This window comes from Trachypithecus francoisi, unplaced genomic scaffold (assembly GCF_009764315.1).
Source record: "Trachypithecus francoisi isolate TF-2019V2 unplaced genomic scaffold, Tfra_2.0 Lachesis_group9, whole genome shotgun sequence".
Lineage (NCBI taxonomy): Eukaryota > Metazoa > Chordata > Mammalia > Primates > Cercopithecidae > Trachypithecus > Trachypithecus francoisi.
Window position 1 is genome coordinate 11,825,937 of NW_022681474.1, and position 16,554 is coordinate 11,842,490.

A 16,554-nucleotide genomic window follows, 5' to 3' on the forward strand; every position below is an offset into this window, starting at 1 on the left:
AAAACAGAAAATTCCCATATGTTTGGATGTGGTAGTGGTTGAGAGGCATGCATAGGACACAGAAGTAAAAAGGACACTGTCTTGGTTTGCTCTATGTATTCAGGGATTGTTTAAATTTATTTAAGAAGATATTCATATAGTACTCATGCAATAGAAAAAGGTAGCAAATTTTACTCATACTCTTTCCTTTTCTCTGCCAATGCTAAATAAATTCTTAACTCCAAAGGGTGATTTTTAAAAGACACATGTTCTTTTCAACATAGGTATAAGTTGGACGCAGATTTGGATAAGCTCTCTGTAGTTCATCTGTGGTTGTGTACAAACTTTATCCCAGGTTGTTCAGTCCCAACACAGCTGCTCTGAGATCAGATAACTAGAAAACTAAAAAGAAGCTGTACCGCTTTAAGTGAAGAAAGCTCCAGCCCTCAGGTGGAGTCATTTCCGGGCCCTGTGATAAAGCTCAGCTGGGAGGCTCCTCAATCATTACTACAGGGCAGGAGGAGCAAGTTCTCATCAGCATGGTAAGTGACTACACGCCTACGCATTGTTGTAGGAATTTTACTAATCTTATTTGGCTCTTTTCCCACAGCAAACAATTCTTAATAAAATTGTAATGCAAGAGAAGACATTTGTAAAGAAATATTTGTTTCTTTCAATATCCATGTAGATGAGTTGGGAGCAGGTGTGGACAGGCTGTAATCTATTCCTCTGTAATGTTGCTTCTTTCAAGGTAAAGCTCAGTTGATTTGTAGTATATTACTGCCATTAACTGAAGCACTGAAGCAAAAACCTCTCCTTCCTTTAGTTTTCACCTTTGTTTTAGGCTCAGAGTGCTGATTTTTCTGTAGATACTAATTGCTTCACTTTTCGTTATGCTGTTAAGAGTTTCTGAGGACTTCAGACTATGGCTGACCTCATAAATGCCTGGTAGGGTAAAGTGCGCAGACGTCTTCTTTGCCCTCACTTGAGGTTAGTTCTTTGGGCACCACGATGAATAGAATAACTTACAATAATTCTGTTTTGGATTGATCTTTTCAGATCCATTTCCCCTTTATTTTCTTCTGTGTCGGTTTTTCAGTATCTTTGAATTTTTAATTCTTCAATGGAAGCAACATTTCGAACTGCTTCTTCATCTTTGACTTCTCACCCCATTGGTCTCTCTGTCCAACATTTTAAAAACTTTAAATTGTTTTGCTTTTAAAAATTATGCCTTTCAACATGAGAGAGACTTGTGATAATAGCATGTTCTGTATCCTGACTATCACTGTCAACATTCTGGGTGTGATTTTGCATTACGGTCTTGCAAGATATTTCCACTGGGGAAGTGGGTAAGGGATACAAGGGATCTTCCTATGTTATTTCTTACTACTGCATATCAATCTACAAAGATCTCAAAACTAAAAGTTTAATTGAGAGTTATGCTTTTCTAGTAATTCAAATAATCCTTGTAGCATGTGCTATGACTTATCAGTGTTGATGTTCAGCGGGCATTTTATAGTCTTCTATTTTGTAGTGTGACTAATATTTTCATAGAGAATTTGGAAAAAAGGGAGAGGCTAAGAGAAGAATAAGGTGAAGATAGTCTTCTACACCCTTGGACGGAGTTATGTTACAAGCTAAGCTTCTTCAAAGACCAAGGATGCTTGTTAGGCCAGGCTATTAATGCTGAGCTCAAAAAGAAAAGCATCACTCTGCTTTCAGAGTCACTTGAACAGACCACGTAAAGAGGAACAATGTATATTTTTTTATATTAGTGACTATTTTTACCATGAATATTATGAACAAATACTACATGTACACCTGAATTTTACTTGTCACTATAACAAAGGACTGGGTGGTAGCCAGTGGAGAAGACACAGAAATCTACATGTGAACTTTATAAAGTAAGAGGTTTTAATGATGTAGAAACAATGAACATTCACCCTCTCCTTTAAAAATTTTAACTTTAAGGAGCCAAGTTTTGATCAGATTACAGCAGCTAATGTATTTACAGCACTTTAAGTCCTACAGAAGGGGAGAAGAATAAGATTAAGGGTATCTGAAGCCTGATAAGGGGTATCCAAAGCCTGTTTATAACAGAATGTGCTGTTTTGAGAGGTGGAATGTTAGTTTGTTCTAAGTGAAGTGCTTTCTAAATTAGAGAGACTGATAGTTGCACAGAAAAGAAATGAGAAGGAAGCCCTACTAAGGCAGTGAACTTGAATTGGTCATGAAGCAAAGAGGGCTGTGTTATGCCTTATGAATCACAGAGACAAAGTACAAAGGTTTGATGTCATTAAACGTGAGCAGAGTCCAAGTCAGACTGCAGGGGTGTGGCCAACCAGAGCCCTCTTCCTCCTTCCCTCTCACTAGTGATCTGTGTAGACCAGTGGTCCTTAACCTTTTTGGCACCAGGAACCAGTTTTGTGGAACACAATTTTTCCATGGAGTCAGTGGTGGGGGATGGTTTCTGGATGAAACTGTTCCACCTCAGATTGTCAGGCATTAGTGAGATTCTCATAAGGAGCCTGCAGCCAAGATCCCTTGCATACACAGTTCACAGTAGGGTTAGTGCCCCTCTGAGAGTCTAATGCTGCCGCTGATCTGACAGGAGGCAGAGCTCAGCCAGTAATGCTCACTCTCCTGCCGCTCACCTCCTGCTGTGAAGTCTCGTTCCTAACAGGCCACAGGCTGGTACTGGCCTGTGGCCCGGGGGTTGGGGACCCCTGTGTAGACCACAGGTGAGGGATTGACAGGAGGTCTGAGGTCTTTCAGTAGTTGAATCTCAGGCTTTGGGACAGTGTAGCCATGAACAAGGGCAGGGTTTCCCCTCAGCTTATGTAGTTGAACAGCTCAAAGGGTCCTGATGATGCAGAAGACATCGGGGTCTCACTCTACAAGACCCCCTCCAAATAGATTTGTTTCAGCACCACTGTCAATCAAACCACATCAATATTAAGATCAGCGACTGCTATTACCTTAGATTTCTTAGGATTTAGCTTTTTCTTTCCTTCTCTTAAAAAAAGTAGGTCATTGTCTGTTTGACAGAACAGTTGTTTGCCTTAAAAAAAATGTGATTTGAAGTGGGATGGGGGAATACGAAGGCTGATGAAGATGGAAGAAATCGTAAAGTTTAGACAAGAAAACAAAATCACTACCCAGGTATTACTAGACTTAATATGTTGATGCATTTTCTTTTAGATTTTTGTGCCTATTTTTGAACAGATTTGACATCATACTCTATATACAATTATGCATCTTAGGTGCTTTTTACTTAATATGTTGTAAGCATTTCCCATGTCATTAATCTTTTTTGGGGGGGTAAACATTTAAGGGTTGTGTAACATGCCATTGTGTTGATGTATCATCCTTTAAACGCCCAACAATATATAAATGGTTAGATTAAATAGATTCGTTTTTGGTTTTCCTGCTTATGAATTATGATGCTTGTGAATGCCATCAGCCTACATCTTTGCATTTTAGAGTCTTTCTTTTGTAATTTGTTTGTTTATATCATTTGCCCGTCTAGTGGACGTCTTAAGTGTTTTTTTTTTAGAAAGTTGATGTATATAAAATCCATTTTTATCTCTATATGTTTGTTATAAAACTTTTACATTTTGGAATTGTTAAATCTATTGCATTTTGCCTTGTAAAATTTCCCACTAGTTTTAAGTTTAGTGTATCCATCCTTATTCAGAGTGCATATGAATGGTAAAGATAACATTTTAAATTTATCTGCAATGAATTTTAGTACCTGACAAGACTATATATTGATTTTGGTTTTATTTCTTTCCAATAACTAGCTAATTTTCTTTCTAGACAAGTCCACCTGAAGTATATATAATTACACACACACACACACACACACACATCTCACCTATATTAAAAGAATAAAGTGAAATGAGTTGTATTTTGATTTGCGTTTTGTGTGTGTGCGTGTGTGTGTATTTGTCTTAATTTAATTCTTAGTCCAGTACAGAGTAGGTGCTTAATTTATGTTGTTAAACTTTTTAATGGAATTTAAATCCCTGGTTTAATTGTCCCTGAAGCTTAGCTGTACCCTGGGTCTTGGTTCCCATGAAACACTTTTGATTATCCTTATAACACATTCCTCCGTGGCCTTAAGCTAGCTAGGTTTCTGTCATTTGTAACCAGAAGTGCTGAGTAACAGCTCTCCTGTTATCTAAACACCTGCTCAGTTCCAACTCACCATGACTTATTTCAGAGGGAGTGCCTTTCCATCCACATTGGTCAAGCTGGCATCCAGATTGGGGACGCTTGCTGGGAACTCTATTGCCTGGAACATGGAATCCAGCCAAATGGCATTGTTCTCGACAGTCAACAGGATCAGCTGGAAAATGCAAAAATGGAGCACACAAATGCATCTTTCGATACCTTCTTCTGTGAGACAAGAGCTGGGAAGCATGTGCCTAGAGCACTCTTCGTGGACTTGGAGCCAACTGTTATAGGTACAATACATGTTCCATTCTAGCGTACTTAACTGGAGCCATGCTCAAACAAATCAAGTGAGTGGGATTATCAGGTTATACTGGTCTATCTGAATGAAATCACAGGGGCATTCCCAAATGTAGAGGCTTACTCAATGGCCATGGGTGATTAACATGACAAACACAGCCAAAGGGAAGACTAGATTAGCCTTTTTAAATTTTAATTTAATTTAATTTATTTATTTATTTTGAGATAGAGTCACTCAGGTGGGAGTGCAGTGGCGCCATCTTGGCTCACTGCAACGTCCGCCTCCTGGGTTCAAGCAATTCTCCTGCCTCAGCCTCCGAGTAGCTGAGATTACAGGCACACACCACCATGCCTGGTTAATTTTTATATTTTTAGTAGAGATGGACTTTCACCGTGTTGCCCAGGCTGGTCTTGAACTCCTGACCTCAAGTGACCCACCTGCCTTAGCCTCCCAAAGTGCTGGGATTACAGGCATAAGCCACCACACTTGGCCTAGATTAGCCTTCTTTACCTGTGTGATGAAATGAATTAAGACCTGCTAATTGATCCACATGTGTATCATAACAGAACACTAAGTCTTTTCCTGGGTTCGAGAGCCATTTGCCGGAAGGCACTGGCAAAGAATCAAACAGTTTTTCAATAGCTGCTTAAAAAGTGTAGAATATTTGAAAAGAATCCCAAAGGAAAAAGAGGCCAAATATATACTCTAGTTATGGGAAAAACAGTGCAATTTTATGATTACTAACAATACACTTTGTAGTATGTCATGCAAAACCTCTTCAAATGGAGCTAGAAAAATACAGGACAGAGAAGGGGCTCTTACTGACTTAAGAGAAAAGCTAGAGAGTGGGGTAGATTTGGGTTTGATGTTGTGCATCCCATTATTCGTTGGCGTGTAATAAACTTCCCCTACATGTAGTGCTTTAAGGCAATAATACTTGCTGGTTTGTTCATGAGTCTACAATTTGGGTGGGGCTCAAAAGAGACAGCTCCCCTGTGCTCCATGTGGTACCAGCTTGGAAGGCTCAAGTGGGAACTGGGGCATCCACTTTGAAAGTCACTCATTTACTTCGTTGTCCCTTGGTGTTGACTGTTGACTGAGAGAGTGGGAGGGGTGGAGAAAAGGAGAGGCTGATGAATTCAAGGTCATCATAAGAAGGAATTGAATACAACCCCATAAACACTTCAGCTGGGTGATGGGAGTACAAAGATGAATAAATGCTTATTTTTGCCCTTGATGTGAAGATGCCTGTCTTGGTCAGCTCGGACTGCTGTAGCAGAACACCATGGACTCGGTGGCTTACACAACAGTTGTTGATTTCTCACAATTCTGGGGGCTGGAAGTCTGAGACCAGGGTGCCCAGTGGTCGGCTTCGGGTGAAGGCTCTCTTCCCAGCTTGCAGATGGCCGGCTACCTTCTCACTGTATTCTCATATGGCAGAGAACTATGTCTTTTCTTATGAGGGCCCTAATCCCATAGTGAAGTCTCTACCCTTATGACCTACTTACTCACAAAGACTCTCCTCCAGATACCATCACATTGGGGATTAGGGATTCAATGCATGAATTTTGGGGGGACACAGTCATTTAGTCCACGGCAGCTATTGTTTACTAGTGGGAGACCTGCACAGGTATTTTCCTCTAATTCTTTCAGCACTCTGTCAGGAGACACTACTATCATCCTCAATTTATAGACTAGGAACTTGATAAATCTTGGGGAAGTGAAGGAACTTGCCTAAGATCACTGAGTTATTAGAGCAGAGCTGTGTTTGGTCCTAGGTTTGCCTTCTTATTAAATCTGTTGTCTTTCAACAGGAAAGTAGCCTAATCTAGTGAAGAAGAAAATATAAATAGTTATAACAATACTGTTGAAATTGAGCCATATAAAATTGCCAGTGTATGACTATTTTTTGACCTAAAAAAGTTAATTTTATTGTGTATGATACAACTTAATAGACATTTCTACAACAGGGGTGTCCAATAATTTGGCCTCCCTGGGACACATTGGAAGAAGAATTATCTTGGGCCACACAAAAAATACTCTCACAGTAATGATAGCTGATGAGCTAAAAAAAAAAAAATCGCAAAACAATCTCATAATGTTTTATGAACGTTTACCAATTTGTGTGGGAATGCATTCAAAGCCATCCTGAGCGGCATGCAGCCTGTGGGCTGCGGGATGGACAAGCTTGCTCTGCAAGGCGGAAGGAATGAATAACTACGGAGTCATCAAATAGGTTTGTTTGTTTTTTAGAGCGAGAGACTGGGTCTCGTTCTGTCACCCAGACTGGAGTGCAGTGGCATAATGATAGCTCAGTGAACTCCTGGGCTCAAGCAATCCTCCCACTTTGGGCTTCTGAGTAGCTTGGACTACAGGCACATGTCACTACATGTGGATAAGTTTTTTTTTTTTTTTTTTGAGACAGAGTTTTGCTCTTTTTGCCCACGCTGGAGTGCAATGGCATTATTGCTGCTCACTGCAACCTCCACCTCCCAGGTTCAAGTGATTCTCTTGCCTCAGCCTCCCAAGTAGCTGGGATTACAGGTGCACGCCCTGCTAATTTTGTATTTTTAGTAGAGACGGGGTTTCACCATGTTGGCCAGGCTGGTCTGGAACTCCTGACCTCCAGTAATCCACCTGCCTCAGCCTCCCAGACTGCTGGGATTATAGGCGAGAGCCACTGTGCCAGGGCAATTTTTTGTTTTTTATAGAGATAGGGTCTCACTGTATTGCCCAGGCTAGTTTCAAACTCCTGACCTCAAACAATCCTCTCACCTTGGCCTCCCAAAGTGCTGGGATTCCAGGCATGAGCCACCACACCCAGCCTCACACACCTTCTCACGAGGGGACAGCATCTGCAAATTCAGAGTCAGGAAGGAATGCCCCGCAAGTGCAACCAGGAGTTCAGCGTGGCCAGGCATCGGTGTGAGCAGGAGCGCAAAGCAGGGGACGAGGCTGGGAAGATGGTCAGGGGCAGGCTCAAGGGTGAAGTTACGGCAAAATGAGGAAGTTGTGGTCAGAGAAAGGAATTTGCACGTTTAGGATTTTGGCAGTGGGAGAGTTCTGAGTGATGATGATTGAAGTGGAGTGCAGTAGAATGACACTGTAGTTAAGCTGAGTCATTTTTTTGAACAATCGTATAATTGTTCAAAAACCATTGAAGTCTCTGAGGATATTGATTGAGGGCACCATGCTGGGTACTAAAGCCCCTCAGCAACCTGTGCCTGGGCAGTTAGAATGGATGGCATGGATTACTGATGAACGGCAGGTGCTGCAACCACTAAGCCCTGAGATAATGGATTTTATGGAAGTCATTTGTGAACCTATTGACCCTCAAGATCCCGATCCAACATTGTCATGAAAAAGGAAGCTTCCGTCAATTACCTCCCTAGCCTGAATGCAGCCTTACAGCTTCAGATGAGAAGGAAATAGTCCACCCAGAATTACACATTCACTTATATCTTGTTTATAAATACATCTTTTAAACATCCTAGCTCTGGGGGAGGTTTGTGTGTAAGCTAGTTAAAAGTTATTTAAACTCAATTTTAATAAATATTATTTGAGAGGTTGCAAAATTGGAGTTTAGAAATTCTTGGTCACCCACAGGAAGGCGCGGTGAATTGAAAAACGATTGTGCTTTTATTAAACAGAAACACAATGCATCTCTCCTTAGGCTGTGAGCTCCTAGGACTGGCTCAGCTATCTGCTGCCAAGGCTGGTGGTGTATAATGAGGTAAATCTGCATACATGCATGTCATGAAGCCAGTTCTATCATTGTTACTTATAATTGCTGTTGTTATATGGGCCGTGCGCTGTGCCCTATGTTCTCGTAACAGCTCAATGGGGTAGATCTTGTTATAATCCTTATTTATGAGCTAAAATCATTGACTAAGTAACTTCTCTCTAGCTTAGTGAGGGAGGCAAGATAGGAACCCAGGAAACTGATTCTTGAAACATGCATTTAACTACTAAGCAATGCAGTATCCCACAGTAACCAGGGCAGCAGTCCCAAAGCCTACTTAGCCCTGAAACAGTGCTGCTTAATCGTCAGGAATAATGCTATTTGAGTAATTCTAAGGTGGGGGAGTAGGGCATGCTGCCCAGGGTTTTAAAAGGCAATGAGACCTGGCATGGGTTGCCTTCAGTTGTGTTGGATACTGCCAACATCTTAACGCCAATTGTCCTGCGTCATGCATTTATGCACTTGGTGTTTGGGTCGTGTGGGCATTTGAGTTTGCCGTGCCTTGCCTGTTAAATCCTCTTTTAAAGCAGATTTAAAAGATGGATATACCTTTAATTTTAAAATTTATTTTATTTTATTTTACTTTTTTTGAGACAGAATTTCACTCTTGTTGTCCAGGCTGGGGTGCAGTGGCATAATCTCGGCTCACTGCAACCTCCTGGGTTCAAGTGATTCTCCTGCCTCAGTCTCCCCAGTAGCTGGGATTACAGGTGCCCACCACCACGCCTGTCTAATTTTCTGTATTTTTAGTAGAGATAGAGTTTCACCATGTTAGCCAGGCTGGTCTCGAGCTCCTGACCTCAGGTGATCCACCTGCCTCAGCCTTCCAAAGTGCTGGGATTATAGATGTGAGCCACTGCACCCTGGATATGACTTTCTGTGTGCTTTTGCAGCACACAGTTGGCTATTTGTAGATAAAAATAGTTGTCTCAAAATGCCAACGTGTCCTAGGGTAGGCAGTGGGTTGAAGCGTGTCCCCCTAAATTCATATCTGCAACCCCAGAATGTGACTTTATTTGGAAACAGTGTCTCTGTCAATGTAGTTAGTTAAAATGAGGTCCTCCTGGATTAGGGTGGGCCCTAATGCTAAAGAATTGTGTCCTTATCAGAGGAGAGAGCACAGGCACCCACACAGGGAAAAGGCTTGTATGCCAGAGGTAGAGATTGGAAGGGGATAGCTAGAAGCCAAGGAGAGCTAAGAACTGTGAGTCACCAGGTGCCAGGAGAGATGTTTGGATCAGATGCTCCCTGGGGCCTCCAGCAGGAACCAAGCCTACCAATGCCTTGGTGTTAGACTTCCGGCCTCTGGAGCTGTTAGGAAATAAATTCCTATTGTTTTAAGCCACGATGTTTGTTGTCATTGGTTATGGCAGCCCTGGGAAACTAATAAGGGGTGTGTGGTAGAAAAACATACTTTCCATGTATGTGTAAAAAATTCCACTTTTCCTGGGCTAAGACAGGCTAATTCAGCACTATCTAAATTCCATTCCTGGACCACAACATTGAGAGAAAGCATGGGGGTCAGGTACAGGGAGGTGCCTGGAGGAATAGCAGCAGGTCAACGGCTGAATTGTACTGAGTGCACCGACCTCCTTTCACTCTCTGCAGATGGGATCCGGACGGGCCAGCACCGTTCACTCTTCCACCCTGAGCAGCTCGTTAGCGGAAAGGAGGATGCTGCCAACAACTATGCGCGAGGCCGTTACTCTGTGGGGTCGAAGGTCATCGACCTTGTGCTGGAGAGGACCCGGAAGCTGGCAAGTGATTCCCCCTCTTCTCCGAGTAGGCTGTGCCTGGGGCATGTGGGGTCCTGCAGCAGAACTCACAAGCATTATCTGCTGTCACCATGGCCACCGTCTCTCCCTGGTCATTGGCCTGGGTCTCATCTTGGCTTTGATTTCCCCTTGTTAGTAGGAAGGGGATAGGGACCTGTACCCTTACTGGGGGTCCCCTGAACACCTGATCATCCCTGCTTCTCCTAACATAGGGTTCATCTTGTTATCAGAGCCTCCCATAGCACTCTAAAACTTGTCACTGTCCAAGAGTAGCCTTCCATTTTCCAAGAGTAACTGATGTTTATGAAGTTAGCAAGAGGCACTCCCTGTCTGGAGATGCGTGACTCTATTCACTGCTAGTTAATTCCTCTTTAGGGGCCTGAGTCTGGAGACCGTTTGCTGAGTAAGGGTTTTGGTGTTTGGCATATTTGTTAGCTACTACAACGCCTTTTACACCGGCATGCCAGATGGAGCATAGACGTGGGGGGAATGTTATTTTGCTTCAGTGTTTTGTCATTTTCTTTGTTGTTGATAAAGGCCTTGCTTGCAACCACATACAGATAAGTGCACAGAGGTCAGTGAAAGACAGGTGTATATTTATGCTCTGCTTATAATAAAGCTCTGAAGTGCTTTGCCTACTCCATAAGTCCCCTTGAGAGTATTTCAAAGTAGCTATGTTTGTTGTGGAGTTAACAATGGCAAAGGAGTCCTTTCTGAAAGTTTTTGTGTTGGGGAAACCTGTTGTATCCTACCACTACAGTCCAATTCACTGCTTCTGGATTTATTCAGCTGAATTCTCACATCTCATTTACTTTTTTTCAGGCAGAACAGTGTGGTGGACTTCAGGGATTTTTGATTTTCCGAAGCTTTGGAGGAGGCACTGGTTCAGGGTTTACATCTCTCTTAATGGAGAGGCTCACAGGAGAATATAGCAGAAAGACTAAGCTGGAGTTCTCAGTCTACCCAGCTCCCAGGATCTCCACTGCTGTGGTAGAGCCTTATAACTGTGTCCTCACCACCCACTCCACCACAGAGCACACGGACTGTACTTTCATAGTGGACAACGAGGCCATCTATGATATATGCCATCGTACACTCGGTGTTGAATGCCCCTCTTATGCCAACATCAATAGATTGATGGTTCAGGCAGTATCTTCCATCACTGCCTCCCTCCGGTTTGAAGGGCCCTTGAATGTGGACCTAATTGAATTCCAGACCAACCTAGTACCTTATCCGAGAATACATTTCCCCATGACAGCCTTTGCCCCCATCGTCTCTGCTGACAAAGCCTACCGTGAGCAGTTCTCCGTGTCAGATATCACCACTGCCTGCTTTGAGTCCTCCAACCAGCTGGTCAAGTGCGACCCTCGGCTTGGGAAGTACATGGCCTGCTGCCTACTCTACAGAGGGGACGTGGTCCCTAAGGAAGTGAATGCAGCAATCGCAGCCACGAAGTCGAGGCACTCTGTTCAGTTTGTAGATTGGTGTCCAACTGGTTTCAAGGTGGGCATCAACAATCGGCCGCCCACGGTGATGCCAGGTGGGGACCTGGCCAAAGTCCACCGGGCCGTCTGCATGCTGAGCAACACCACAGCAATTGTGGAGGCCTGGGCCCGCCTGGACCACAAGTTTGACCTCATGTATGCCAAGAGAGCATTTCTGCACTGGTACCTCAGAGAAGGCATGGAAGAAGCAGAGTTCTTGGAGGCCAGGGAAGATCTGGCAGCCTTGGAGAGGGATTATGAGGAAGTGGGGCAAAGTTTCTGAGGCACGTATGATGGGTGCAAATGAACGTCAAGTTAAAATGGCATGTTTTCTTTTCAAGCCGTTATATGCCTAGTGAATAGTTTCCCTGATGAGAAGAAAAACGAAATCAAATCAGGCAAGACTCTAGGTTCCACACTAAATTAAGTGGGTCAGTACCAACAACGAACGCATTCTTTCCTGGTCTGCTGGTACAAGCCAGCTCTGCTACCTGGGAGCCTTTGGAAGCTTCAAGTCCTTTGAACTGCTGGGTCACTTCTAGGTGGGATTTTTTTTGTTTTACCAAGAGACAATGAAATCCTAAAGTTTATGCTTTCCCTTTCTGGTACCTGAAGTAGAAAACAGCACATATAGATTACGAATGTTTTTTCCCCCATATCTATATTTTGACACTGATTAAATCATAAATATTTTCAATATGATTCTTTTTCTTCTTTGAAATGTGTGCCCAAAGGGCTCAGTTTGCTCAGTTTGCTTTTTATGTGAACAAACTTGGGTCTGTCTAAAACTTGAATTTGCGTGTCTTGCAGGTCAGAGGTGAAAGCTATCTCTTCCACTTCCCTGTCCTGGAGGTGGTGTTCTCAAAGTGTCGCCAGCGTAACTCTGTGCCAGAGTCACTGCAGAAGTTTAGTAAAAACACAGATCATGGAGCTTCTCTATCGACTTGCTAAGCTAGAATCCTGGGGGCTGGAGGGGCTGTGTGTTAATGGTTTGAGATTTACAAAAACACTAAATGGAATGAATTTTTGGCACTGAATAGTTCCATTTGAGAAAATAATTGACTCTGGACAAAGCTATAAATGCATTAAAACCACTAGCGAGATTTTAAATAACCACAATATTTAGTCTCACTAATATAAGGCAACTTAGATGCTGCAGAGATACTGAGTTGGGCTGAGGTGTTGCTCTTCGACTGATGGTAGATAATCCTCAGGAGGCTTATCCACCTGTGCCGTTTAACCTGTGAGCCCTCACCCTTCAGCTATACTCACTCTTAGCCTCAACTGGGTACAAGCTTTTGGCTTAGGTAGACATCGGAAGATATGAGGCACTAAAGCCTTGGCTGGAGGCATGAAGTTGTGTATCTGTTTTGAGATTCCTCAAACTACAAGGCTACTATCTTCTTGCTTGTGTACCTGTACTCAAAAATGGACCCTCTGTAGGTTTTTTTTTTTTTTTGGTAAGATCTATTTTTTTAGAGTATTTATATGTTCTTAGCAACATTGAGTAGAAAGTATAACCCTCCATTTTTAACAGTTTCTTGGGAGATTATTTTACATACTAAAATCACTCCCCTGAGATGTGGCCTTTAAGAATGGTACTCAAACAATGTACCATTTTGCCTGCTTTCACTTGAAACCATTCTCACTATGGAAGCCAATGACCACTGTTTGGTGGAAATGATATTTAGCTACTCTTCAATGCCAGTAAGGGTTTTTTTTGTTTTTGTTTTTGTTTTTTTCCCAGCACAGACAACTATCGCTGAGTTTTTGGTCAGTCGCCAAGTCTCTAAGTGTCTGGCTGTGTCCCCTTTGGACTCCACTTCCAAGCTTCTCTGCCAAGGGCTCAACTTCTGTTCACACGAAAACAACCTCATACCAGGGTTGTGTTTGGAGCATGGAGCCTGTTATTTGAGATGCCAGGATTCCTCGTATAGTAACGGAAAGGAACATGACTCTCATTCTCATGTCTTTGATTTGATGGGATCAAACTTTTGGAGAAAGGTAAGTTAAAAAAAATTATTTTGTCCAAATGAAAGGAATGATTTGGTGAACTTTAGTGTTTCTTCACTATATCCAACACAGACCAACAATATCTAGAGTTGGCTCTTTATTGAAGTGTGGAAGAAAACTGTTAGCAAAAGGGCTTGCTGCCCAGTGTGCTAGAAACCAACACTGTCGCATTGCGTTTTTGAGAAAAGAAAGGCTTTTATTGTGAATTGACCAACAAGAAGATAGAAATTCAGCTCAAATCTGTCTCCCTGTGCTGGCTCTAAGGTAGTATTTTTATTAGAAAAGGTTTAGTGGGTAGGTTCTGGGATTAGTAGGTCATAGTGGAAGGAAAGGGAAGGTCTGGAAGGTCTTCGTGCTTCCTCATGGGTTATTTCCTCATGTTTCCTCATGGGATGCATGTACAAAATTAGAGGACATTAGTATGAAACATGGTGGAAGTTTGGGCTGCGACATTAGCTAGCTCATTCTGCACAGACTCTGGTTGGCCATATTGGTTCAAACCAATTTCGGCTAGTTAAAAAAATATCTTATAAGCAGAGAGAGTTTCAGCATTTTATCAAGTTCTTTCTTTTCTTATCTGCCATCCTGAAAACTCAATAATTTCTCTTAGTCATTGGTTTCTTCAACTCTTTGGAGCAGTTTCAAAACCTTGTTCAATGGAAAGAATCTATACTATTATTATCATTGTTTTAAATAATGGACTTTTGCTTAGATTTAGCCCCCTAGTTTAGTTCTCTGGTACTCTTCATTCCTTCTTGTATTACTATGCTTCCATCTGGAATTACTTCCCTTTTGACAAAATAACTCATTTTAGCAATCTTTTAATGTAGATCTGCTGACAGACAATCCTCTCTATTTTTATTTTTTCTCTAAACATGTTTAGATTGCCTTCATATTTGAAGAATATTTTCTCTGGGTATAGAATTCTAGGTTGACAGTTATTTTGTTTCAGGATTTTGAAAGATGCCATTCCATAATTTTCTGGCTTTCATTATTTCTATTGAAAAGTCAGCTGTCAATCTTATTGCATCCTGGAAAGTAGTAGTGTTTTGTTTTGTTTTCCTTTGGTGATTTAACAGTGATGTGCTTGGGTGTGGTTTTTATTATGTTCAACCTACTTGGACTTTTTAGAGCTATTAGCATCTGTGGCTTGATGTCTCCTATCAGTTTGGGAAGATGCATGGCCAATAGTTCTTCAAATATCATTTAAGTTTTCTTTCCTTTCCTTATGTGACTTAGACTACACATATAATTCCTTTACATTGTCCCATATGTTGCATGCACTTTTTAAAAAAATATTTTTTGTCTTTTTTCTACCTCTCTTTGCTTCCAACTATATATTTTTTTACCTTACATAAACTTTGGAAAATACTATGTGGAAATAATTTGACCTGTTCTATTAAACCCGAAAGACATTTCAGTTATATTTGTTGGTAGTTGTTAGATCTTTCTTTTTCACTGAAAATCCAATTGAACAGATACAGATCTACGTAATTTATGAAGAATTCTGTTACTGAATATTTTGTGTACAGGCAAAAGTCCATTTATTAGTAGAGTTTAAAGTAGCTGTACTTTTGACAATTTATTCCAATGAGAGTTGGAAAGACTATGAAGAGTTGATAAGAACGTTTGTACTTGGCAAGACAGAGGCCCAGGGACATGAAATAACCTGTTTAATGTTATAAGTGCATAGGATGCCTTAAAGTGATGAATTAAATATTGGTTTATAAATTCTACATAACTTCCAGGGTCTTAGTTCTATTTATCTTTTGGCATTACAGATTATCTGTTTTGTTTTTATTTTCATCCTTTTCTTATTTCTTCTATTACACTCTTTCGAGAGAGCAGAGCATTATTCTTAATCTTTGTACTTTTGGCATCTGACACAGTGCCATGCATATAGTAGATAGTAATGTCTGTTGAAGGTATATTGATATTCCTGAAGGATCTAGGAAGCATATTAGGGTATATATTGTCTCTCTTATTGTCTTACTTTTCATGGTTCTATACTTCTTAATTTTGCATTTATGAGAGGTGGACCAAGGATATTTGAAAAGACTCAAGGATTTGTGAAGTAAGATATGGCAGAAGCCATATTTTATAGCAGCAGTTAAATAGAGGAAATGGCACTAAGTTCTAGCTCAATTTTCATTATCAACACTGTCTGTTGAGACTGGCAAACTCACGTACTGTACTTTGGCTGAATATTTAACATTGGGGTTAAGAAGTAATAATATTTGCCTTTCTCCCTTAAGGAGTGAGGAGGAGGTCATTGGAATAATGGTTGAGATAACTTTGAGGACTATAAACACTAATTAAATGTGATCTTGAGGTGGGAGCTACTGTATTCATCTGTGTATTTGTAGTGTCAGGCATATTGTAGGCACTCAAATATTTATTAAATTGGAAAGCACCTTATTTCCTACCCTACTGTAGTCACATCTATCTGATTTTAACTTCTAATATTCCTCTTTAATCTCCTCCCTAAAATTATTTTGAATCTTCACATATTCTTATAGTCCCTGAGGAAAAATATTCTTTCCAAGATGGTTGGTTATCCTTGCACCTTCTCTCCTGACTCCTGTCTTCTAGGAGGCCTTTCTCCTTTGATCTCTCTTGTACATTCCATCTCACTTTCTCCATTGATTTATTTTCTGTCCCCTACTTATAGGCTCAGTTTCCCCATTCAGAAAACCACCTTTATTCTGGATTCTGCTATCCCTACAATGTGCTATCACATCTCTCCACTCTACAAAACTTTTAAAAAGGATATACATGTGATGCGCCTCCAGCGCATCCTCTGTTTGCTCCCAACCTTTGTAATTTGGTGTCTCTCCACCATTCTACTGATGCTGTTGTCTTGAAGATCCCCCATAATGCCTTATTCATCAAAGCAATGACTTTCTCAGCCTTCAGGTTGCTTGACCTTAAGCATTTGCTGATTCTCATGAAACCTTTCCTTTGACTCTGTGACACTACTTGGTGCTTTTCCTATGTCTGAGATCTTCCCAGACTCTCCTTCTATACTGTCTTATTTTGTTTTTCTTTTATTTATTATTATTATTTGATATGGGGTCTCACTCC

At 41.3% G+C, this 16,554-nt stretch overlaps 1 protein-coding gene across 1 annotated transcript; it reads left to right on the forward strand.

Moving 5' to 3' along the window:
* The first annotated feature begins 474 nt into the window (after positions 1 to 474).
* TUBAL3 (tubulin alpha like 3) lies at positions 475 to 12,159 on the forward strand. The gene is made up of 4 exons (XM_033209119.1): positions 475 to 521; positions 4,205 to 4,448; positions 9,807 to 9,955; positions 10,796 to 12,159. The coding sequence occupies exons 1-4, from the start codon at positions 519 to 521 to the stop codon at positions 11,738 to 11,740; spliced, it is 1,341 nt and encodes a 446-aa protein (XP_033065010.1). The 5' UTR covers positions 475 to 518; the 3' UTR covers positions 11,741 to 12,159.
* Positions 12,160 to 16,554: the final 4,395 nt, after the last annotated feature.

Excerpts from the sequence above, each read along its gene's own strand:
- TUBAL3 (XM_033209119.1), top strand. Across the intron at positions 4,449-9,806 it reads CTTGGAGCCAACTGTTATAG|ATGGGATCCGGACGGGCCAG; the intron begins GTACAATACATG and ends CACTCTCTGCAG. Across the intron at positions 9,956-10,795 it reads TGGAGAGGACCCGGAAGCTG|GCAGAACAGTGTGGTGGACT; the intron begins GCAAGTGATTCC and ends ACTTTTTTTCAG.